General features: G+C 44.3%; 2 protein-coding genes across 2 annotated transcripts; both read right to left on the reverse strand.

Moving 5' to 3' along the window:
• Positions 1–277: 277 nt before the first annotated feature.
• Positions 278–4,067, reverse strand: LOC123167036 (cysteine-rich receptor-like protein kinase 25). Its single transcript, XM_044584876.1, has 6 exons — positions 3,909–4,067; positions 2,524–2,800; positions 2,173–2,431; positions 1,000–1,237; positions 742–898; positions 278–633 (listed from the first exon to the last, which is right to left on the reverse strand). Exons 2-6 carry the CDS (start codon positions 2,668–2,670, stop codon positions 436–438), a joined length of 999 nt encoding a protein of 332 aa, XP_044440811.1. The 5' UTR covers positions 2,671–2,800; positions 3,909–4,067; the 3' UTR covers positions 278–435.
• Positions 4,068–6,375: 2,308 nt separating this feature from the next.
• Positions 6,376–8,715, reverse strand: LOC123169477 (transmembrane protein 258). The gene is made up of 4 exons (XM_044587352.1): positions 8,479–8,715; positions 8,290–8,390; positions 6,761–6,839; positions 6,376–6,673 (listed from the first exon to the last, which is right to left on the reverse strand). Exons 1-4 carry the CDS (start codon positions 8,479–8,481, stop codon positions 6,626–6,628), a joined length of 231 nt encoding a protein of 76 aa, XP_044443287.1. The 5' UTR covers positions 8,482–8,715; the 3' UTR covers positions 6,376–6,625.
• Between the last annotated feature and the right edge of the window lie 17,520 nt (positions 8,716–26,235).

Consider the following 26,235-nt stretch of genomic DNA (forward strand, 5'->3'; position numbering starts at 1 on the left):
ACATTTCGAAAGATGTAAACTTCATTTGCACACTTGTTAGTTTCCCTAAAGGGAAAGGACAAGCCAGCAAGATACAATATGTTCTGCAATGCATTATCATTAAATGGTCATACCCTAACGGAAGTGATGAAATTTGGAGCTTGCGCAGGCATGCACGGGACTGACAGAATTTGGAGTCCTTATTCAGCGATATTAATGGAGTGTTTCATGATTGCTCTAGAATTGCATCTATTTCGTTCCAGCATTGCCTAAGGGATGCCAATAGCGTGGTGCACAATTTAGCAAAATTTTCTTTTGATTCTAATACCATTGTAAGTTGGGACGGTGATCCTCCTAGTCATATTTTGTCGGATGTCCTGTATGATGTGACTCTGCTTAATCATCAATAAAGCGCAACAAGGCATTCCTGTAAAAAAAATGGGCATACCCTAAGTGTTAGTGATCTTTCAGCACCACTAACATGGAAATTGGTGCATCCCCATCTACTAAGCTTCTCGAGAATTTCCGTTGTTGCCGGCCTTTCATTGGGTCAGTTTCCATGCAGCTTAGAGCCATTTCCAGGCAACTTCTTATTTGTTGGTAGTCTGTTTCTAGTGCTGCTGCTCCCAACCTTTTTTTCCATTTCTCAAGTACCTGTGAAATTGGAACAGAGATATAAAATTAAACTACGCAAAAATAAAATATGGCATCGTCTCTATCACAAATAACCTCCATCATGGATGCTGAAGCACAATTACTTACGAGTTCAATGAAGTCATGGTACGACAATTCTGTATCAAAAGGTGAAGGGTACTTCCTGTACCCTGTTATTATCTGTATGATTATGACGCCCAAACTGAATATGTCTGACTTAGTTGTGATTGTACCGTGATTTATGTATTCTGGTGCCATGTAACCACTGCATCGCAGCATGGATAGTAAGACTTTCAAGCATCAAGAGAACTGTAAAGGAAAGGCATGTCGCTGGTCACAAAAATGCAATAGAGACATTTAACATACCGTGTTCCATCAGAATTTTCAGTGTGAACTCGAGTTTGTTGTGCACTGAAAAGTCTTGACAGACCAAAATCCGCGATCTTTGGTAGCATATCGTCACCAAGCAATATGTTCGCTGGCTTTAGGTCCAAGTGAACAATAGGAGTATTAACTTGCCACTCCTCATGAAGGTAATGCAAGCCATAGCAAATCCCACTAATTATATTGTAGCGCTTGTGCCAATCAAGTCCATGCGATTCATCTGTAACCAAAAGAAGCGAAATTAAATAAATGTTATGTGAAAATATATATTGTTGTGCACTTGTGCTGATACAATATGAAAGCCCTCGCAAAAAAAAAGATATAATATGAAATGACTGCAGAGTTCTCTTCCATTTAACCACCAACATATATTCACTGATCTTTATATCATTTCACAGAACTGCCTCAATTGAAAATAGCTCTACAAGCGACTTATGCACACAAGAGTCACAGATCAACAAGGCAAAAGAAGGTTCAACATTGGTTAATGAAATCAAACTGCTAACTCATGGAGATAAATGCCATACTACAATCACTCAACCTCGATTAGTAGTAGTAGTAGTATTAAATCAGCGATACAAGATTTGCTAAACTGGACCCTAGCTGTCTTAATGAACGAATAACAACTATTTTAAATTGATGAATCACAAACACGGGATTTTATAAAATGAGCACAAGTGAACAAATAGGTAATCTTAATCCTATATAACTAAATAGGTGATCCTCACTAACCTGTTTCTCTCAACATGTAAACACGTCACCTGAACATGCAACCATGCTGAGAAAAGGCTTTCCATTCTACTCCCTCCGTCCCACAATGTATGATGGTTTTTTACACAACACTAGAGGCAAAAAACGTCTTACATTATGGGACAGAGGGAGTATTATGTTACCTGTATTCAATATATTTTTACATCTATACAATAACCAAATACAATAAAACATATGTATTCCCATTTCAGTTCTCATATTATTAATCCAAACATTCATGTTCCATACAACCGAATCCCATAGAAATACATTGCAACCAATTCCCGCAGCAACATGCAGATACCATCTAGTTAAGTAACAACTATGTAGAAAACCACAAAACAGCAGTCTCGAAAAAAGAGTTTTTTTGGGGAAACAAGATAAGTCACATATGAACTTCCGTACCTGCAAGATGGTAATCAAGGCTCCCCTTAGGCATATATTCCAAACAAAGCAACCTCTCACTTGCCTCAATAAATATGTATTTTCCCTCGTACTTTAAACGTAAATGTTGTGTTTCATAGCAATACCCCACACATCGCACTATATTCGGGTGGTTAAGGCTCAAAAGATGATGAACCTCATTCTCAAATTGCTTCCCAGAACCAGGCGTTAATGGGTTAATCTTCTTCACAGCTATCAGTTCTCCATTTGGTAGCAATCCCTGTTTAAAGTCTCTTGTTATTGTTAATATGGATAAGGTTTTTGGATCAATATACATATTGAAAAGATTAAAAACATATGTTTTAATCTTACCTTGTATACCACACCGAAACCACCTGCGCCAAGTTCTCGCTCAGTAGAGAAGTTGTTTGTGATTTTCTCTAGATATTGGTATGAGAGCTTGCATTCATCCCGGAATGTGCACCCCGGGATATCGCATCTGCTAGATTCATCGTCCATTTTTGTTTCTACTTATACAAACACTCTCAAATGATGGCAATCATTGTTTGCCTTCCGCAGAGTGCATGGTGTCCTCAGTAAGTTGTGCTGTGGCAAGTTGTCAGTGAGCAACTTAACCAAAGGAAAATAACTGTATAAAATTGAAAAGGTCAGTTGTTAAGTGTATTGCACCGTCTGAAAAGTAATATACTCCCTTAGTTCCGTATTAGCCGTCGCTGATCTTTATACTAAATCAGTGACAACTAATATGAAACGGAGGGAATACATAATGCATCACAATTGGTCTACTAAGCCATGTGTCACCTTAGCTTCGCACGTTCATCGAATGGGGGAAGAGACTTTGTATTTGTCTTTCTAAACCCCTTTTTTCATGAAAGTCAACAGCATTGTTTTTTCATCAAATTAAGGAGAGTATACAAGTGCTCGAGGAGTGACAGAAACGAGGGAAAAATACACACCGAACAAGCTTAACTGAAACTAACTCCAAAACAGGTGAACAAATTAGGCCGTCAACGCATGCATTTAGATTGATCTACTTATCATAGGCATTAACTGAATACGTCAGAGATAAGGTGAATTCAGCGAATACAAACGGGATACGTCTGGTGGCATCAGAGCAATAACTGCAGATGAATACGGAACCATCTCTCTCTCCCTCTCCCTAGCTAGCCGTTTGTCTCTAGTGGTAATGAACGCAATTATTGATATTTACGAGTGGCAGGGATTCCACCGTTTGCATCACATGAACAGGAAGGGAAAAGAGGAAGGAAGAGAGGAAGATGAACAAGAGATTGGGCGATATGAGAAGTACTCCAGTAGATAGAGGTGAGGATGCAATAAGTGCATAGCAACATGCTGCCATTGGAGGGTTGCTCCAGATTAAGTGCAAGTGCGTCTCCTTGTGAGTCAAAACGTGGAGCTGGTAACTGATTGGTGAGGGGGAATACGGCCTTTAATACATGCGAGAAAGCGACTCGGAAATTTGATAGTATACCTTAACGATGTATACAGATTCATCGCTAATCTCTAGGAATTAAGTGGTGGGGATATGGTGGTCCTCGAGTGGCACCATGACCCATAGTGTATTTTCTGGTAGAAAAAGGTCTAGAAAACTAAGCGGCGCAACAACCTTTCAGATCTCAAAGATGGAAATCTAAAAGAATAAACTGATCATAAGAGAGCATTAATTAGATGATGCACAAGAAACAGGTCGATGAACCACATAGATTACGACGAACCTAGAGGAGACTTCCCGGAGATCCTGCAAGTGGAGGAGGGCAAGCTGCAAACGAAGCTAAGCAGAATGGGGTGAGCCAGCGGGGCAGAAGCAAGCAGATATAGACATTACGACCGACTCCGAGACCAGAAATAAGTAACAAATGGGACTTCTCTTTCCCTGGACATTACATTATGAGTGGGCTCCTTGACCAGGTCGCCACTCCAGTGCTGACCAAGGGGATAAGCAAGAATTCTTCTAAGAGTGACGGTAGCATCAGATCGCCGATAGCATTTGTAAAAATACCTAACTTTTGCATCTTCAGATGCCAAAAAACTGTCCCCAACAAATAATATAGATTAAAAAAAATTACATCTCTTAAACTACAATACTTCGAGTTGTAAATTTACATCTCCGGGTATTGGAGATGTAAAAAGAGCAGCCGCGCGGCAACCATCAACCGCCTATCATTTCACTTCCCCTCCACCCTATCTTCATCCTCCCGCTGCCCGCCACCGCCCCGCTATGGATCCACCTCCGCTTCGCCGCCCGCCTCCGATTCCACATAGTTTTGGCCGCCGCCCGCCGCCATACGACCCGAATCGGCCTGCCACCGGCCCGCTCTGCCCCGACTCCGTCCACCTCCCCGGCTCCGCCCCGACCGCGCCGCCTCTACCCCGACTCCGCTCGCCGCCCCGGCCCCGCATCGACCTCTCCGGCTCCACCCCGACACCGCCGCCTCCGCCCCAACTCGGTCGCCGCCGCCCGGCCCCGCCTCTCTCCGGTCGTCGCGCCCCACCCTCGTTTGACGCCGAAGAAGACCCCGAGGAGCAAGACGGGGTTCTTCGGCGTGAGATGAAGCCCTCCAGGAATTGAGGAGTCGAGTTCTCCGACGCCGGCCGCCGTTTTTGGCTCGGCACATACCCCACCGTCCACGAGGCCGCGCGTGCCTACGACGTGGTAGTGTGGCGTGCCGGAAGGCCGGGGATAGACTTGAACTTTCCGGAGATCGAGACCCAGGCGGCTGCGGAGATGCTCGTGCTGCGGGGCATCCGGTTGGAGGAGATTCCGGCGAAGAAGGCGAAGAAGAAGCCGGCGGTTGTCGTCAGTCCCGGCGAGAGCGACGAGGCATTGATGGCGAGGTTTGCTCGGGAGCATCCGGAGTACGTCCACGCCGAGCAGGAGTACTCCTAGAAGCGTGACGCCGAGGAGAAGGTGGTAAAGAAGGACGACGAGGTCGGCCCCTCGACGATGATCCCCGTCGAGTCGTCGGAGGAGGACTGGGGTGACTCGAAGGAGGATGACGAGGGCTGCGACGACCCGGACAAGGACGAGTTCTGGGCACAGTTCCGCAGCTCCAACGATGATGAGTAGTTTCATCTAGTAGTAGTTGATTTATGTATGAAGTTTTTAAGTTTGAACTATGTTGAATTATGTTTGAACTGTGTTGAAATGAAGTAGTAGTTGGTAGTTTTCAGCATTTTACATCTCTACTTTGCATCTTCTGTTGGAGTTGACATTTTTTTGGAGATGCAAAAAGCACTTTTGAAGATGTAAACTTTTACATCTCCAAAATTTGCATCTTCTATTGGAGATGCTCTAAGCCGACGGAGACAATTCAACATAACGAAAGAGATTTCCTTAGAAAAAAAACAGAACACAATAGAAGGGACATCTTTAAAAAAAATAGAAGAAAAGTAGATGCGTATGCCATCTTTAGGTGGAAATCAGATTGAAATTTTATACTTCTGAGCTGGTTGTGAAATAACACGGCAGTATTGCAGGAAATTCACATGAAACAATTCAATTTCCACAAGAAACAGGAAATATTCAGACTGATCAAAGAGGTCTTTAACTATCTAGGCTATGTAAAGTAGTGATCTAAACACTCTTATAGTTCCTTATAGAAGGAGTAGCAGTTAAATCTTCTTCTTCTTTTTTGTTTCTTTATGAGAGCAAACGAGGTAATCACACACAATCACGCACCATACGAAGCTTGTACAGCACAAAGCCTCATCTTAGTAACATAAAGAAATTGCATGAGCACAAAAGCCTCACGCTATTTACCTTGCCTCACTTTGCTGTGAACCTCGTTGGTTACAGCAATCAAACAAACGTGGGTGAAAATGAGCATCCTCGCTCGCACCTCTAGGACACACAACACCATTTTTGACTGAAGTCTCAGTTTTTTTCTGTACAACTCATATCTTCGGCTTATTGCTACAAAAAAAATAAGACCAACCCAAGGGCTAAGCCACATTGGCATTTTTTTTATAGGAGAAACTCCGCGAGCACCACGCGTCCGAGCCGGGACTCGAACTCGGGTGGGCTGGCAGCAAACCCCAGCTGCCCAGCCAACGGGTCGACGCCCCGTCCTCATCTTCAGCTTATTGCTAAAGCTAGACCACAGAGTTGAGGGTGGTCATGTTTGCTGCTTGGTTAATATGATGATTTTTCACCGGTAGCATTCATGTATCCATCAGAAAGAATTGGTCTCAACTTTCAACAATATAAAAAATTCATAGGCACAAGTAGGGAAAAATGTTATGTAGAAGAAGCAGCAAGTGACATTGTGATCTGATGGCATGGTAATAATCAGAGAGTTTTCACCACACTCGCCCTTTTAACTAAAACATCTCCATAGTACTACTGCATATTCTCCAGGAACAGCACAATATTAATGCTTTTAGAACTTGGCATATCCTAGCTACACAAACAAAAAGCTTGCACAGCCGATCATCAGACATAAACACCGCTTGCAAGGAGCACGAACAGAGAACCAAAGCCCTGTGAAGCAAAAAAGCTAACTTAGATGTGCATCAATCATCCTATACGGAATTGTAAAACAGCCAACAGTCCTTTAAAGGGGCGTACCAGGAAGACAGAAGCAATGGACGCTGTGACAATCTCCTTGGTTAAACTACGGTTCCGCCTTGAAGTCGTGGCTTCATAACTGAAATGGACCAGATTGCTGGTTAGATTGTTGTGTGCTTGAATAACAAGTGCTGAAGTACTTAGTCAACTTCAATAGCTTAAGGCCTGAACCAACACCTGTGTTCACTAATTAATTTGACATTACCACCAGATTTCATGTGTATCCTTCCTAATTAGCTATATCCTGAGAAAAAAACAGACTATGCCTAACGGTATCACAGACAAAATATATCCTTCCTCGCAAAGAAAAAAAAAGACAAAATAGATCCTGAATCACAGCGCTGAAGTCTGTCCCCATTATGTGCAAGTGGCTAATTTACAGACGATATGAAAGATATAGCTGGTGCAATTAGACTTCTGATATGTTCTGATTCAGACGTATCATCATGTGATAACTCAAAACCTATGATGTGGGTGTATGAAGTTTAACCGCTGAATTAAGCTTTGGAATCAAGGATTTTGGGATTTCATTGTAGGAATATTTCCTAATACGGTACAACAAGATGTGGGTGATCGTGTACATACTGGTTGGTTAAGAGCCTTAGGGCCAATGATGTTGATCACAGGTTCTGGAAATAACCATAACTTGAATCATTAACATAAACTTGGCAGGGACAAAGACTAGCCAGCTGGCAGCTACAGTAGGACGTATTTCTACAATTCTGTACAGAGTAAATAACAGGTCCAACCAAGTTTCTCTTTGTTCCTGTGTTAAACACACTGATAAACAGTGTACTTCGACGTGTTTTATTTGTATTATTAAAGTGCTACTTTTCACCTGTTTGGGTACGCACTACAAGCTCGTTGAATTTAATTGCTCTGATTCACGACAGTGTCCTATTATTGCCTTTTACTTTTAGGAACAGTATGACTGGTGATATAACAAGCAATAACACGAAACGTATCAACAGGCAGCAGCAAGAACAAGGATTATTCCATTCCGCGGGAAAAAAAGGTGACTCATGGCTCTGCCCTCCTGTTCTGTTCTAGCAGCCAAATTATAATCTAACATACCCCGGAACTCCAAACCAAGTGTTCAATGAGAGCAAATCGTTTTCCTGACAAGCAGAAAAACTGGTGCAAGAGGTACTGAACTCAGTCCACATCGAATTTCAAACAAACCTAGGCCCATCTATCCAACCTGAAGCCACCAAGGTAAGCGCATTCGTTACCTCTGTCATGCAGGATCCAGAACGCCACTGAGCAGTGAAAATAAGCCAAAGACGATACAACCTAAACTCATCGTGGCTCGGTTTTTCCCCAGAGGATGCTACCACCTACTACTCGAACAAATTATTTGGCGGCACAACAAAGTAGCACATCAGATCCCTTATCCCAACCCACGGATGGACCAATTCCGCTCGGTCCCAAACACACGCAGCCGCTAGGCGCATCAGATCGGATCAGGCCATCGATCTGCACGAATCGCACGAGGAGCTGGGGAGATCGGAATCGGGGAGATGACTTACATGAAGAAGGATGCGGTGAGCATGAGGCCGACGGAGACCATGACGACGGCCAGCGTCGGGTACCATTCCACCGGCACGGGGCTGGAGATCGCCTTGGCCGCCTGCGAGAACACCACCGACGGCGCTTTAGTACCTCGCGAAACCCTGGAGGGCCTAGATCACCAGAGGGGCTAGGGTTTATGTGCTTACCATCTCGTCGGATCTGGCTGACGCTGCTCGTCGTCGTCGTCGCCTGCCGGCTAGTCGTCGCGGCGGAGAACTGTTGTGGTCTGGTGGGCAGAGGACAGAGAGTAAAGAAAAGGCTTGAATTTGGAGGCGTAGGGATTTTCTTGGGCCGTCAGTTCCGGTGGTGCAGAAAATGGCCTACGAGATGCACTGGGCCCCGAGCACAAGAATTTGTGGATGGAATTTGAAAACCTGTTTGGCAGTGCGAACGCTATATCTCGCTTATAGAGAGACGGAAGGAGTTCTCGCCTGAAGCATCCACAGTGATGGTTCGGTCTATTAACGCAGACTTAAAATAAACAGAGAAGAAAAAGGGCGCACCCAGGTATCCTGATGCTGCGTAGCGCTGCAAGCCACTCAGTCACTTTTGATTTTGTCCTAAAATAGTAGTGCGCGACCAACTTGAGGTAAAAGAGCCGTTTTTTGACTGGCTTTCTAGGTTTTTTTTTGTTTTTCACCGTTTTTCTTCGTTTTTTCCTTTGTTCACTGTTTTTGTAAAAAGAAATCTTTATTTTTCTTTGGTTTTCTTTGTCTCATCTCGCTTTTCATTAGCTTTTTTCTTTTCTTCTTTTTCATTTGTTTTGTTTGTTTCTTCCTCATTTTTCATCGATTTTCTTTGGCTTCTCTCGGTTTTCACTATTTTTCTACGCACATTTTTTGTATATATCTAATACATTATTTAATACATGAATAATATTTTTCAAATACAAGATTGGTATTTTATACATGTATAATATTTTTCAAATACAAGATTGGTATTTTTAATACATGATCAACATTTTTACCATACACATTTAACATTTTCCAAATGCTTGATTAGCATTTTTCAAATACAAAATTATGTTTTTTTAATACATGGTTACTATACACATTTAATATTTTTCAAATGCTACATTAACATTTTTCAAATACAAGGTTAATATTTGTTTACATGATCAATATTTTTTCTATACACATTTAACATTTTTAAAATGCTTTATTATGTTGGGGAACGTAGTATTTCAAAAAAATTCCTACGATCACACAAGATCTATCTAGAAGAAGCATAGCAACGAGCGGGAAGAGTGTGTCCACGTACCCTCGTAGACCGAAAGCGGAAGCGTTAAGTAACGCGGTTGATGTAGTCGAACGTCTTCGCGATCCAACCGATCCAAGTACCGAACGTACGGCACCTCCGCGTTCAGCACACGTTCAGCTCGATGACGTCCCTCGAGCTCTTGATCTAGTTGAGGCTGAGGGAGAGTTCCGTCAGCACGACGGCGTGGCGACGGTGATGATGAAGTTACCGGCGCAGGGCTTCGCCTAAGCACAACGACGATATGATCGAGGTGTGTAACTGTGGAGGGGGGCACCGCACACGGCTAAGAGAAACTTGTGTCTTTGGGGTGCCCCCCTCCCACGTATATAAAGGGGGGAGGAGAGGTGGCCGGCCCAAAGGAGGGGTCCTACTTGGACTCCCGGTCCAAGTAGGATTCGACCCCCCCCCTTTCCTATTCCCACTAGGAGAAGGAGGGGAGGAGGAGGAGGAGAGACGGAAAGCCCCCCCTAACCCTAGTCCAATTCGATTTGGGCTTGGAGGGGCGCGCGCCTCCACCTGGCCACTGCCTCCTCTCTCCACTAGGGCCCATGAAGGCCCATTAACTCCCCCGGGGGGGTTCCGGTAACCCCCGGTACTCCGGAAAATGTCTGAACCTTTCCGAAACCATTCTGGTGTCCAAACACAACCTTCCAATATATCAATCTTTATGTCTCGACCATTTCGAGACTCCTCGTCATGTCCATGATCTCATCTAGGACTCCGAACAAACTTCGGTACATCAAATCACATAACTCATAATACAAATCGTCATCGAACGTTAAGCGTGCGGACCCTACGGGTTCGAGAACTATGTAGACATGACCGAGACACATCTCCGGTCAATAACCAATAGCGGAACCTGGATGCTCATATTGGCTCCTACATATTCTACGAAGATCTTTATCGGTCAAACCGCATAACAACATATGTTGTTCCCTTTGTCATCGGTATGTTACTTGCCCGAGATTCGATCGTCGGTATCCTTATACCTAGTTCAATCTCGTTACCGGCAAGTCTCTTTACTCGTTCCGTAATGCATCATCCCGCAACTAACTCATTAGTCACATTGCTTGCAAGGCTTATCGTGATGTGCATGACCGAGAGGGCCCAGAGATACCTCTCCGATACTCGGAGTGACAAATCCTAATCTCGATCTATGCCAACCCAACAAACACCTTCGGAGACACCTGTAGAGCATCTGTATAATCACCCAGTTACGTTGTGACGTTTGATAGCACACAAGGTGTTCCTCCGGTATTCTGGAGTTGCATAAGCTCATAGTCAGAGGAACATGTATAAGTAATGAAGAAAGCAATAGCAATAAAACCAAACGATCATAATGCTAAGCTGACGGATGGGTCTTGTCCATCACATCATTCTCTAATGATGTGATCCCGTTCATCAAATGACAACACATGTCTATGGTTAGGAAACTTTTGATTAACGAGCTAGTCAAGTAGAGGCATACTAGGGACACTCTGTTTGTCTATGTATTCGCACATGTACTATGTTTCCGGTTAATACAATTCTAGCATGAATAATAAACATTTATCATGATATAAGGAAATATAAATAACAACTTTATTATTGCCTCTAGGGCATATTTCCTTCAGTCTCCCACTTGCACTAGAGTCACTAATCTAGTTCACATCGCTATGTGATTTAACACCAATAGTTCACATCACCATGTGACTAACACTCAAAGGGTTTACTAGAGTCAACAATCTAGTTCACATCGCCATGTGATTAACACCCAAAGAGTAATAAGGTGTGATCATGTTTTGCTCGTGAGAGAAGTTTAGTCAACGGGTCTGCCACACTCAGATCCGTATGTATTTTGCAAATTTCTATGTCTACAATGCTCTGCACGGGGATACTCTAGCTAATTGCTCCCACTTTCAATATGTATCTGTTGGGAATCGTAGCATAATTTTAAAATTTTCCTACGCTCACCAAGATGCATCTATGGAGTCTACTAGCAACGAGGGGAAAGGAGTGGATCTACATACCCTTGTAGATCGCGAGCGGAAGCGTTCCAATGAACGTGGATGACGGAGTCGTACTCGCCGTGATCCAAATCACCGATGACCGAGTGCCGAACGTACGGCACCTCCGCGTTCAACACACGTACGGTGCAGCGACGTCTCCTCCTTCTTGATCCAGCAAGGGGGGAGGAGAGGTTGATGGAGATCCAACAGCACGACGGCGTGGTGGTGGATGTAGCGGCTCTCCGGCAGGGCTTCGCAAGCTTCTGCGAGAGAGAGAGAGAGGTGTTGCATGGGAGGAGGGAGGCGCCCAAGGCTTAGATGTTGCTGCCCTCCCTTCCCCCCACTATATATAGGGCCAAGGGAGAGGGGGGCGCAGCCTTGCCCCTTACTCCAAGGAAGGGTGCGGCCAGGGGGGAGTCCTTCCCCCCCAAGGCACCTCGGAGGTGCCTTCCCCCTTTAGGACTCTTCCTTTTTCTCTTATCTCTTGCGCATGGGCCTCTTGGGGCTGGTGCCCTTGGCCCATATAGGCCAAGGCGCACCCCTTACAGCCCATGTGCCCCCCCGGGGCTGGTGGACCCCCTTGGTGGACCCCCGGACCCCTTTCGGCACTCCCGGTACAATACCGATAAAGCGCGAAACTTTTCCGGCGACCAAAATAAGACTTCCCATATATAAATCTTTACCTCTGGACCATTCCGGAACTCCTCGTGACGTCCGGGATCTCATCCGGGACTCCGAACAACTTTCGGGTTTCCGCATACATATATCTCTACAACCCTAGCGTCACCGGACCTTAAGTGTGTAGACCCTACGGGTTCGGGAGACATGCAGACATGACCGAGACGCCTCTCCGGTCAATAACCAACGGGCGGGATCTGGATACCCATGTTGGCTCCCACATGCTCCACGATGATCTCATCGGATGAACCACGGTGTCGAGGATTCAATCAATCCGTATGCAATTCCCTTTGTCAATCGGTATGTTACTTGCCCGAGATTCGATCGTCGGTATCCCAATACCTAGTTCAATCTCGTTACCGGCAAGTCTCTTTACTCGTACCGCAATGCATGATCCCGTGACTAACGCCTTAATCACATTGAGCTCATTATGATGATGCATTACCGAGTGGGCCCAGAGATACCTCTCCGTCACACGGAGTGACAAATCCCAGTCTCGATCCGTGCCAACCCAACAGACACTTTCGGAGATACCCGTAATGCACCTTTATAGTCACCCAGTTACGTTGTGACGTTTGGCACACCCAAAGCACTCCTACGGTATCCGGGAGTTGCACGATCTCATGGTCTAAGGAAAAGATACTTGACATTGGAAAAGCTCTAGCAAACGAAACTACACGATCTTTTATGCTATGCTTAAGTTGGGTCTTGTCCATCACATCATTCTCCTAATGATGTGATCCCGTTATCAATGACATCCAATGTCCATAGTCAGGAAACCATGACTATCTGTTGATCAACGAGCTAGTCAACTAGAGGCTTACTAGGGACAGGTTGTGGTCTATGTATTCACACATGTATTACGATTTCAGGACAATACAATTATAGCATGAATAATAGACAATTACCATGAACAAAGAAATATAATAATAACCATTTATTATTGCCTCTAGGGCATATTTCCAACAGTCTCCCACTTGCACTAGAGTCAATAATCTAGTTCACATCACCATGTGATTAACACTCACTGGTCACATCACCATGTGACCAACATCTAAAGAGTTTACTAGAGTCATCAATCTAGTTCACATCACTATGTGATTATCACTCAATGTGTTCTGGTTTGGTCATGTTATGCTTGTGAGAGAGGTTATTAGTCAACGGGTCTGAACCTTTCAGAACCGTGTGCTTTACGAATATCTATGTCATCTTGTGGATGCTACCACGCGCTATTTGGAGCCATTTCAAATAATTGCTCTACTATACGAATCCGGTTTACTACTCAGAGTCATCCGGATTAGTGTCAAAGTTCGCATCGACGTAACCCTTTACGACGAACTCCTTTCGACCTCCATAATCGAGAAAATTCCTTAATCCACTATGTACTAAGGATAAGTTCGACCGCTGTCATGAGATCCTTTCCCGGATCACCATTGTACCCTCTTGACCAACTCATGGCAAGGCACACTACATGTGCGGTACACAGCATAGCATACTATAGAGCCTACGTCTAAAGCATAGGGGACGACCTTCGTCCTTTCTCTATCTTCTGCTGTGGTCAGGTCTTGAGTCTCACTCAATACTCACACCTTGTAACACAGCCAAGAACTCCTTCTTTGCTGATCTATTTTGAACTCTTTCAAAATCATGTCAAGGTGTGCTGTCTTTTGAAAGTATCATCAGGCGTCTTGATCTATCTCTATGGATCTTGATGCCCAATATGTAAGTAGCTTTATCCAGGTCTTCCTTTGAAAAACTCCTTTCAAACAACCCTTTATGCTTTTCAGAAATTTTACATCATTTCGGATCAACAATATGTCATTCACATATACTTACCAGAAATGTTGTAGTGCTCCCACTCACTTTATTGGAAATACAAGTTTCTAACAAACTTTGTATAAACCCAAAAACTTTGATCACTCCATCAAAGTGTATATTCTGACTCCGAGATGCTTGCTCTAATCCATGGAAGGATCGCTGGAGCTAGCATACCTTTTAGCATCCTTAGGATCGACAAAATCTTTCTGATTATATCACATACAACCTTTCCTTACGAAAACTGGTAAGGAAACTTGTTTTGACATCCATCTGCCAGATTTCATAAATGCAGCTAATGCTAACGTGATTCCGACGGACTTAAGCATCGCTACGGATGAGAAAATCTCATCGTAGTCAACTCCTTGAACTTGTGAAAATACTCTTTGCCACAAGTCGAGCTTCATAGATGGTAACATTACCGTCCATGTCCGTCTTCTTCTTAAAGATCCATTTATCTCAATGGCTTGCCGATCATCGGGCAAGTTCACCAAAGTCCATGCTTTGTTCTGATACATGGATTCTATCTCGGATTTCATGGCCTCGAGCCATTCGTAGGAATATGGGCCCACCATCGCTTCTCCATAGCTCGTAGGTTCATTGTTGTCTAGCAACATGACTTCCAAGACAGGATCACGCATTACTCTGAAGTAGTGCGCATCCTCGTCGTCCTACGAGGTTTGGTAGTGACTTGATCCAAAGTTTCATGATCACTATCATAAGCTTCCACTTCAATTGGTGTAGGTGCTACAGGAACAACTTCCTGTGCCCTGCTACATACTAGTTGAAGCGATGGTTCAATAACCTTATCAAGTCTCCACCATCCTCCCACTCAATTCTTTCGAGAGAAACTTTTCCTCGAGAAAGGACTCGTTTCTAGAAGCAATTACTTTTGCTTCCAGATCTGAAATACGAGGTATACCCAACTGTTTTTGGGTATTCTATGAAGATGCATTTATCCGCTTTGGGTTCGAGCTTATCAGCTGAAACTTTTTCACATAAGCATTGCAGCCCCAAACTTTTAAGAAACGACAACTTAGGTTTCTATAAACGGTGTCGTCTCAACGGAATTGCATGGTGCCCCTTTTAAAGTGAATGCGGTTGTCTCTAATGCCTAACCCATAAATGATAGTGGTAATTTGATAAGAAACATCATGGTATGCACCATATCCAATAGGGTGCAGTTATGATGTTCGGACACACCATCACACTATGGTGTTCCAGGCGGTATTAATTGTGAAACACTTTCCACAATGTCTCAATTGTGTGCCAAACTCGTATCTCAGATACTCATCTCTATGATCATATCACAGACATTTTATCCTCTTGTCACGACGATCTTCAACTTCACTCTGAAATTACTTGAACCTTTCAATAATTCAGACTAGTGTTTCATCAAGTAAATACACTCAGCATCTACTCAAATCATCTGTGAAGTAAGAACATAACGATGTCCACTGCATGCCTCAGCACTCATTGGACTGCATACATCAAAATGTATTACTTCCAATAAGTTGCTCTCTTGTTCCATCTTACTGAAAACGAGGCCTTTCAGTCATCTTGCCCATGTGATATGATTTGCATGTCTCAAGTGATTCAAAATCAAGTGAGTCCAAACGATCCATCTGCATGGAGTTTCTTCATGCATATATACCAATAGACATGGTTCGCATGTCTCATTCATTTCAAAAACGAGTGAGTCCAAAGATCCATCTACATGGAGCTTCTTCATGCGTTCTATACCAATATGACTCAAGTGGCAGTGCCACAAGTATGTGGTACTATCATTACTATCTTATATCTTTTTGGCATGAACATGTGTATCACTACGATCGAGATTCATTTTAGGTGCAAGACCATTGAAGGTATTATTCAAATAAACAGAGTAACCATTATTCTCCGTAAATGAATAACCGTTTTGCGGTAAACATAATCCAATCATGTTCAACGCAAACACCAAATCTCGATGGTAGAGGGAGCATGCGATGCTTGATCACATCAACCTTGGAAACACTTCCAACACATATCGTCATCTCACCTTTAGCTAGTCTCCATTTATTCCGCAGCTTTTATTTCGAGTTACTAACACTTAGCAACCGAACCAGTATCTAATACCCTGGTGCTGCTAGGAGTACTAGTAAAGTACACATTCATATAACGTATATCCAATATACTTCTGTCGACCTTGCCTGCCTTCTCATCTACCAAATATCTAGGGTATTACTGCTTCAGTGACCGTTCCTCTCATAGAAGCACTTAGTCTCGGGTTTGGGTTTAACCTTGGGATTCTACACTAGAGCAGCAAACGACTTGCTGTTTCATGAAGTATCCCTTTTGCCCTTGCCCTTCTTAAACTAGTGGTTTTACTAACCATCAACAATTGATGCTCCTTCTTGATTTCTACTCTCGTGGTGTCAAACATCGCGAATAGCTCAAGGATCATCATAACTATCCTTGATATGTTATAGTTCATCACGAAGCTCTACTAGCTTGGTGGCAATGACTATGGGGAACTATCACTATCTCATCTGGGAGATTAACTCCCACTCGATTCAAGCGATTGTGGCACTCAGACAATCTGAGCACATGCTCAACGATTGAGCTTTTCTCCCTTAGTTTGCAGGCTTAAGAAACTTGTCAGAGGTCTCATACCTCTTGACGTGGGCACTAGTCTGAAATCCCAATTTCAGTCTTCGGAACATCTCACATGTTCTGCGACGTTTCAAGAACGTCTTTGGTGCCACAATTCTAAACCGCACTGAACTATCACGTAGTCATCGAAACGTGTATGTCAGATGTTTCGTAACATCTACAGACGACGCTGAGGTTCAGCACACCGAGCGGTGCCTTAAGGACATAAGCCTTCTGTGCAGCAATGAGGACAATCCTCAGTTTACGGACCCAGTCCGCATAATTGCTACTACCAACTTTCAATTAAATTTTCTCTAGGAACATATCTTAACCAGTAGAACTAAAGCGCAAGCTATGACATAATTTGCAAATACCTATTTGACTATGTTCATGATAATGAAGTTCATCTGATTATGAACTCCCACTCAGATAGACATCCCTCTAGTTATCTAAGTGTAACATGATCCGAGTTTAACTAGGCCGTGTCCGATCATCACGTGAGACGGACTAGTCAAGCTCGGTGAACATCTCCATGTTGATCGTATCTTCTATACGACTCATGCTCGACCTTTCGGTCCTCCGTGTTCCGAGGCCATGTCTGTACATGCTAGGCTCGTCAAGTCAACCTAAGTGTATTGCGTGTGTTCCGAGGCCATGTCTGTACATGCTAGGCTCGTCAACACCCTTTGTATTCGAACGTAAGAATCTATCACACTCGATCATCACGTGGTGCTTCGAAACGACGAACCTTCGCAACGGTGCACAGTTAGGGTGAACACTTTCTTGAAATTATTATAAGGGATCATCCTACTTGCTACCGTCGTTCTAAGCAAATAAGATGCAAAAACATGATAAACATCACATGCAATCAAATAGTGACATGATATGGCCAATATCATTATGCTCCTTTGATCTTCATCTTCGGGGCACCATGATCATCTTTGTCACCGGCATGACACCATGATCTCCATCATCATGATCTCCATCATTGTGTCTTCATGAAGTCGTCACGCCAACGATTACTTCTACTTCTATGGCTAACGCGTTTAGCAACAAAGTAAAGTAATTTACATGGCGTTATTCAATGACACGCATGTCATACAAAATAATAAAGACAACTCCTATGGCTCCTGCCGGTTGTCATACTCATCGACATGCAAGTCGTGATTCCTATTACAAGAATATGATCAATCTCATACATCATATATATCATTCATCACATCTTCTGGCCATATCACATCACATAGCACTTGCTGCAAAAACAAGTTAGACGTCCTCTAATTGTTGTTGCAAGTTTTTACGTGGTTTGTAGGTTTCTAGCAAGAACGTTTCTTACCTACGTATGACCACAACGTGATTTGCCAATTTCTATTTACCCTTCATAAGGACCCTTTTCATCGAATCTGTTCCGACTAAAGTAGGAGAGACAGACACCCGCTAGCCACCTTATGCAACTAGTGCATGTCAGTCGGTGGAACCTGTCTCACGTAAGAGTACGTGTAAGGTCGGTCCGGGCCACTTCATCCTACAATGCCGCCGAAACAAGAAAAGACTAGTCGCGGCAAGAAGAATTGGCAAACTCAACGCCCACAACTACTTTGTGTTCTACTCGTGCATAGTAACTACGCATAGACCTGGCTCATGATGCCACTGTTGGGAATCGTAGCATAATTTTAAAATTTTCCTACGCTCACCAAGATGCATCTATGGAGTCTACTAGCAACGAGGGGAAAGGAGTGGATCTACATACCCTTGTAGATCGCGAGCGGAAGCGTTCCAATGAACGTGGATGACGGAGTTGTACTCGCCGTGATCCAAATCACCGATGACCGAGTGCCGAACGTACGGCACCTCCGCGTTCAACACACGTACGGTGCAGCGACGTCTCCTCCTTCTTGATCCAGCAAGGGGGGAGGAGAGGTTGATGGAGATCCAACAGCACGACGGCGTGGTGGTGGATGTAGCGGCTCTCCGGCAGGGCTTCGCAAGCTTCTGCGAGAGAGAGAGAGAGAGGTGTTGCATGGGAGGAGGGAGGCGCCCAAGGCTTAGATGTTGCTGCCCTCCCTTCCCCCCACTATATATAGGGCCAAGGGAGAGGGGGGCGCAGCCTTGCCCCTTCCTCCAAGGAAGGGTGCGGCCAGGGGGGAGTCCTTCCCCCCCAAGGCACCTCGGAGGTGCCTTCCCCCTTTAGGACTCTCCCTTTTTCTCTTATCTCTTGCGCATGGGCCTCTTGGGGCTGGTGCCCTTGGCCCATATAGGCCAAGGCGCACCCCTTACAGCCCATGTGGCCCCCTGGGGCTGGTGGACCCCCTTGGTGGACCCCCGGACCCCTTTCGGCACTCCCGGTACAATACCGATAAAGCGCGAAACTTTTCCGGCGACCAAAATAAGACTTCCCATATATAAATCTTTACCTCCGGACCATTCCGGAACTCCTCGTGACGTCCGGGATCTCATCCAGGACTCCGAACAACTTTCGGGTTTCCGCATACATATATCTCTACAACCCTAGCGTCACCGGACCTTAAGTGTGTAGACCCTACGGGTTCGGGAGACATGCAGACATGACCGAGACGCCTCTCCGGTCAATAACCAACGGGCGGGATCTGGATACCCATGTTGGCTCCCACATGCTCCACGATGATCTCATCGGATGAACCACGGTGTCGAGGATTCAATCAATCCGTATGCAATTCCCTTTGTCAATCGGTATGTTACTTGCCCGAGATTCGATCGTCGGTATCCCAATACCTAGTTCAATCTCGTTACCGGCAAGTCTCTTTACTCGTACCGCAATGCATGATCCCGTGACTAACGCCTTAGTCACATTGAGCTCATTATGATGATGCATTACCGAGTGGGCCCAGAGATACCTCTCCGTCACACGGAGTGACAAATCCCAGTCTCGATCCGTGCCAACCCAACAGACACTTTCGGAGATACCCGTAATGCACCTTTATAGTCACCCAGTTATGTTGTGACGTTTGGCCCACCCAAAGCACTCCTACGGTATCCGGGAGTTGCACGATCTCATGGTCTAAGGAAAAGATACTTGACATTGGAAAAGCTCTAGCAAACGAAACTACACGATCTTTTATGCTATGCTTAAGTTGGGTCTTGTCCATCACATCATTCTCCTAATGATGTGATCCCGTTATCAATGACATCCAATGTCCATAGTCAGGAAACCATGACTATCTGTTGATCAACGAGCTAGTCAACTAGAGGCTTACTAGGGACAGGTTGTGGTCTATGTATTCACACATGTATTACGATTTCCAGACAATACAATTATAGCATGAATAATAGACAATTACCATGAACAAAGAAATATAATAATAACCATTTATTATTGCCTCTAGGGCATATTTCCAACAGTATCTAGATTGAGACTTAGAGTCATCTGGATTAGTGTCAAAGCTTGCATCGACGTAACCTTTTATGACGAACTTTTGTGCACCTCCATAACCGAGAAACATATCCTTATTCCTCTAAGGATAATTTTGACCGATGTCCAGTGATCCACTCCTGGATCACTATTGTACCCTCGTGCTAAACTCATGGTGAGGTACACAATAGGACTAGTACACAACATAGCATACTTTATAGAACCAATGGCTGAGGCATAGGGAATGACTTTTCATTCTGTTTCTATTTTCTGCCGTGGTCGGGTTTTGAGTCTTACTCAACATTACACCTTGCAACACAGGCAAGAACTCCTTCTTTGACTGTTCCATTTTGAACAACTTCAAAATCTTGTCAAGGTATGTACTCATTGAAAAATCTTATCAAGCGTCTTGATCTATCTCTATAGATCTTGAAGCTCAATATGTAAGCAGCTTGACCGAGGTCTTTCTTTGAAAAACTCCTTTCAAACACTCCTTTATGCTTTCCAGAAAATTCTAAATCATTTCTGATCTACAATATTGAAGGAAATATGCCCTAGAGGCAATAATAAAGTTGTTATTTATATTTCCCTATATCATGATAAATGTTTATTATTCATGCTAGAATTGTATTAACCGGAAACTTAGTACATGTGTGAATACATAGACAAATAGAGTGCCACTAGTATGCCTCTACTTGACTAGCTCGTTAATCAAAGATGGTTAAGTTTCCTAACCATAGACATGAGTTGTCATTTGATTAACGGGATCACATCATTAGTGAATAATGTGATTGACAAGACCCATCCGTTAGCTTAGCAAGATGATTGTTTAGTTTGTTGCTATTGCTTTCTACATGACTTATACATGTTCCTATGCTATGAGATTATGCACCTCACGAATACCGGAGGAACACTTAGCGTGCTATCAAACGTCACAACGTAACTGGGTGATTATAAAGATGCTCTATAGGTGTCTCCGATGGTGTTTGTTGAGTTGGCATAAATCAAGATTAGGATTTGTCACTCCGATTGTCGGAGAGGTATCTCTGGGCCCTCTCGGTAATGCACATCACCATAATCCTTGCAAGCAATGTGAATAATGAGTTAGTTGCGGGATGATGCAATACGGAATGAGTAAAGAGACTTGCCGGTAACGAGATTGAACTAGGTATTGAGATACCGACGATCGAATCTCGGGCAAGTAACATACCGATGACAAAGGGAACAATGTATGTTGTTATGCGGTTTGACCGATAAAGATCTTCGTAGAATATGTGGGAGCCAATATGAGAATCCAGGTTCCGCTATTGGTTATTGACCGGAGATGAGTCTCGGTCATGTCTACATAGTTCTCGAACCCGTAGGGTCCGCACGCTTAACGTTCGATGACGATCGGTATTATGAGTTTATGTGTTTTGATGTACCGAAGGTAGTTAGGAGTCCCAGATGAGATCAAGGACATGACGAGGAGTCTCGAAATGGTCGAGACATAAAGATTGATATATTGGAACATGTTATTCGGACACCGGAAGTGTTCCGGGTGGTTTCGGGTAAAACCGGAGTGCCGGAGGGGTTACCGGAACCCCCCGGGGGAATTAATGGGCCATCATGGGCCTTAGTGAAGAGAGAGGAGGGCAGCCAGGGCAGCCCCGCCCCCCCTTGGAGTCCGAATAGGACAAGGGAAGGGGGTGGCGCCCCCCTTTCCTTCTCCCTCTCTCCCTCTCCTTCCTTCCCCCTCTCTTCCCTTGTTAGAAACCTACTAGGAATAGGATTCCTAGTAGGAATCCTACTTGGGGCGCGCCCCATGAGGGCCGACCGGCCTCCCCCTTGCTCCTTTATATACGGGGGCAAGGGGGCACCCTAGAACACACAAGTTGACAGTTGTCTTAGCCGTGTGCGGTGCCCCCTCCACAGATTTCCACCTCGCTCATATCGTTGTAGTGCTTAGGCGAAGCCCTGCGTCGGTAACTTCATCAACACCGTCACTACGCCGTCGTGCTGACGGAACTCTCCCTCGGCCTCAGCTGGATCAAGAGTTCGAGGGACGTCACCGAGCCGAACGTGTGTAGATCACGAAGGTGTCGTGCGTTCGGTACTTGATCGGTTGGATCGCGAAGACGCTCGACTACATCAACCGCGTTTCTTAACGCTTCCGCTTTTGGTCTACAAGGGTACGTGGACACACTCTCCCGCTCGTTGTTATGCATCACATAGATAGATCTTGCGTGATCGTAGGTTTTTTTTTGAAATACTGCATTCCCCAACAGTGGCATCCTAGCCAGGTCAATGCGTAGATGTTATATGCATGAGTAGAACATAAAGAGTTGTGGGTGATAATAGTCATACTGCTTACCAGCATGTCATACTTTGATTCGGCGGTATTGTTGGATGAAGCGGCTCAGACCGACATTACACGTACGCTTACGCGAGACTAGTTCTACCGACGTGCTTCGCACACAGGTGGCTAGTGAGTGTCAGTTTCTCCAACTTTAGTTGAATCAAGTGTGACTACGCCTGGTCCTTGTTGAAGGTTAAAACAGCAAACTTGACGAAAAATCGTTGTGGTTTTGATGCGCAGGTAAGAACGGTTCTTGCTCAGCCCGTAGCAGCCACGTAAAACTTGCAACAACAAAGTAGAGGACGTCTAACTTGTTTTCGCAGGGCATGTTGTGATGTGATATGGTCAAGACATGATGCTAAATTTTATTGTATGACATGATCATGTTTTGTAACAGAGTTATCGGCAACTGGCAGGAGCCATATGGTTGTCGCTTTATTGTATGCAATGCAATCGCCATGTAATTGTTTTTACTTTATCACTAAGCGGTAGCGATAGTCGTAGAAGCAATAGTTGGCGAGACGACAACGATGCTATGATGGAGATCAAGGTGTCGCGCCGATGACGATGGTAATCATGACGGTGCTTTGGAGATGGAGATCAAAGGCACAAGAAGATGATGGCCATATCATATCACTTATATTGATTGCATGTGATGTTTATCCTTTATGCATCTTATTTTGCTTAGTACGGCGGTAGCATTATAAGATGATCTCTCACAAAATTTCAAGGTATAAGTATTCTCCCTGAGTATGCACCGTTGCGAAAGTTCGTCGTGCCGAGACAGCACTTGATGATCGGGTGTGATAAGCTCTACGTCACATACAACGGGTGCAAGCCAGGTTTGCACACGCAGAATACTCGGTTTAAACTTGACGAGCCTAGCATATGCAGATATGGCCTCGGAACACTGAGACCAAAAGATCGAGCGTGAATCATATAGTAGATATGATCAACATAGTGATGTTCACCATTGAAAACTACTCCATCTCACATGATGATCAGACATGGTTTAGTTGATTTGGATCACCACTTAGGTGATTAGAGGGATGTCTATCTAAGTGGGAGTTCTTAAGTAATATGATTAATTGAACTTTAATTTATCATGAACTTAGTACCTGATAGTATTTTGCATGTCTATGTTGTTGTAGATCAATGGCCTGTGCTACTGTTCTTTTGAATTTTAATGCGTTCCTAGAGAAAGCTAAGTTGAAAGATGATGGTAGCAACTACACGGACTAGGTCTGTAACTTGAGGATTATCCTCATTGCTGCACAGAAGAAATACGTCCTGGAAGAACCTCTAGGTGTACCAGCCGCGCTGGCAACTGCAGACATTGTGAATGCGTGGCACTCGCGTGTTGATGACTACTCGATAGTTCAGTGTGCCATGCTTTACGGCTTAGAACCGGGACTTCAGCGTCGTTTTGAACGTCATGGAGCATATGAGATGTTCCAGGAGTTGAAGTTAATATTTCAAACAAGTACCCGGATTGAGAGATATGAAGTCTCCAATAAGTTCTACAGCTGTAAAATGGAGGAAAATAGTTCTGTCAGTGAATATATACTCAAAATGTCTGGGTATCATAATCACTTGACTAAGCTGGGAGTTAATCTTCCTAATGATAGTGTCATTGAGAGAGTTCTTCAATCACTGCCACCAAGCTACAAGAGCTTCATGATGAACTATAATATGCAAGGGATGGATAAGACAATTCCCGAGCTCTTCGCAATGCTAAAGGCTGCTGAGGTAGAAATCAAGAAGGAGCATCAAGTGTTGATGGTCAACAAGACCACCAGTTTCAAGAAGAAGGGTAAAGGGAAGAAGGGTAACTTCAAGAAGAACGGCAAGCAAGTTGCTGCTCAAGTGAAGAAGCCCAAGTCTGGACCTAAGCCTGAGAGGAGTGCTTCTACTGAAAAGGGACTGGTCACTGAAAGCGGAACTGCCCTAAGTATTTGGCGGATAAGAAGGATGGCAAGGTGAACAAAGGTATATGTGATATACATGTTATTGATGTGTACCTTACTAATGCTTGCAGTAGTGCCTGGGTATTTGATACTGGTTCTCTTGCTAATATTTGCAACTCGAAACAGGGACTACGGATTAAGCAAAGATTGGCTAAGGACGAGGTGACGATGCGCGTGGGAAATGGTTCCAAAGTCGATGTGATCGCCGTCGGCACGCTACCTCTACATCTACCTTCGGGATTAGTTTTAGACCTGAATAATTGTTATTTGCTGCCAGCGTTAAGCATGAACATTATATATGGATCTTGTGTGATGCGAGACGGTTATTCGTTTGAATCTGAGAATAATGGTTGTTCTATTTATATGAGTAATATCTTTTATGGTCATGCACCCTTAAAGAGTGGTCAGTTTTTGTTGAATCTCGATAGTAGTGATACACATATTCATAATATTGAAGCCAAAAGATGCAGAGTTGATAATGATAGTGCAACTTATTTGTGGCATTGCCGTTTGGGTCATATTGGTGTAAAGCGCATGAAGAAGCTCCATACTGATGGACTTTTGGAATCACTTGATTATGAATCACTTGGTACTTGTGAACCATGCCTCATGGGCAAGATGACTAAAACTCCGTTCTTCGAAACAATGGAGCGAGCAACAGATTTGTTGGAAATCATACATACTGATGTATGTGGTCCGATGAATATTGAGGCTCGCGGCAGGTATCGTTATTTTCTGACCTTCACAGATGATTTGAGCAGATATGGGTATATCTACTTAATGAAACATAAGTCTGAAACATTTGAAAAGTTCAAACAATTTCAGAATGAAGTGGAAAATCATCGTAACAAGAAAATAAAGTTTCTGTGATCTGATCGTGGAGGAGAATATTTGAGTTACGAGTTTGGTCTTCATTTGAAACAATGCGGAATAGTTTCGTAACTCACGTCACCCGGAACACCACAACGTAATGGTGTGTCCGAACGTCGTAACCGCACTTTATTCTCCCGCTCGTTGCTATGCATCACATAGATAGATCTTGCGTGATCGTACGTAAATTTTTTGAAATACTGTGTTCCCCAACAAATATGTCATTCACTTATACTTATCAGAAAGGTTGTAGTGTTCCCACTCACTTTCTTGTAAATACAGGCTTCACTGCAAGTCTGTATAAAACTATATGCTTTGATCAACTCATCGAAGTGTATATTCTGTCGGATTTCGGGTTCCGGCAAAACCCTTGAGGTTCGAACGCTGGGGTGCGCACGAAGATCTCCCCCCTACCTAATCACGCCCTCAACCTCGCCGCGATCTCAAAGCTTAGCTCGACGAACTCGCAACACAAGGGACACAAGATTTATACTGGTTCGGGCCACCGTTGTGGTGTAATACCCTACTCCAGTGTGGTGTGGTGGATTGCCTCTTGGGCTGAGGATGAACAGTACAAGGGGAAGAACAGCCTCCTGAGGAGAGGTGTTCTTGTGCTTGGTGGGTGTGAGGATGGAATGGATCTGTTCGAGATGATTTCTCGACCCGTTGCCTCCTACTATGGTGGCTAGTCCTATTTATAGAGGCCCTGGTCCTCTTCCCAAATATTGAGCCGGAAGGGAGCCAACAACGGCCAGTTTGAAGGGGGCAGCTAGTACAGGCTATCCTGACTAAAGGTGGTCTTCGCCTGCCAAAGGCTCTGGTGGTGACGCCGTCTTGGGCTCCACGGTGACCTCCGTCCTGCCGTCCTGCTGGTCTTGGTCTCATTGCACCGATATGGAAACCTTTGCCTGATGCCTCGGTACTCCTCGCCTGCGCTTGCCTCCTTAGCACCAAAGAGGAAGCGAGGA

This window comes from Triticum aestivum, chromosome 7D (genome assembly GCF_018294505.1).
Source record: "Triticum aestivum cultivar Chinese Spring chromosome 7D, IWGSC CS RefSeq v2.1, whole genome shotgun sequence".
NCBI lineage: Eukaryota > Viridiplantae > Streptophyta > Magnoliopsida > Poales > Poaceae > Triticum > Triticum aestivum.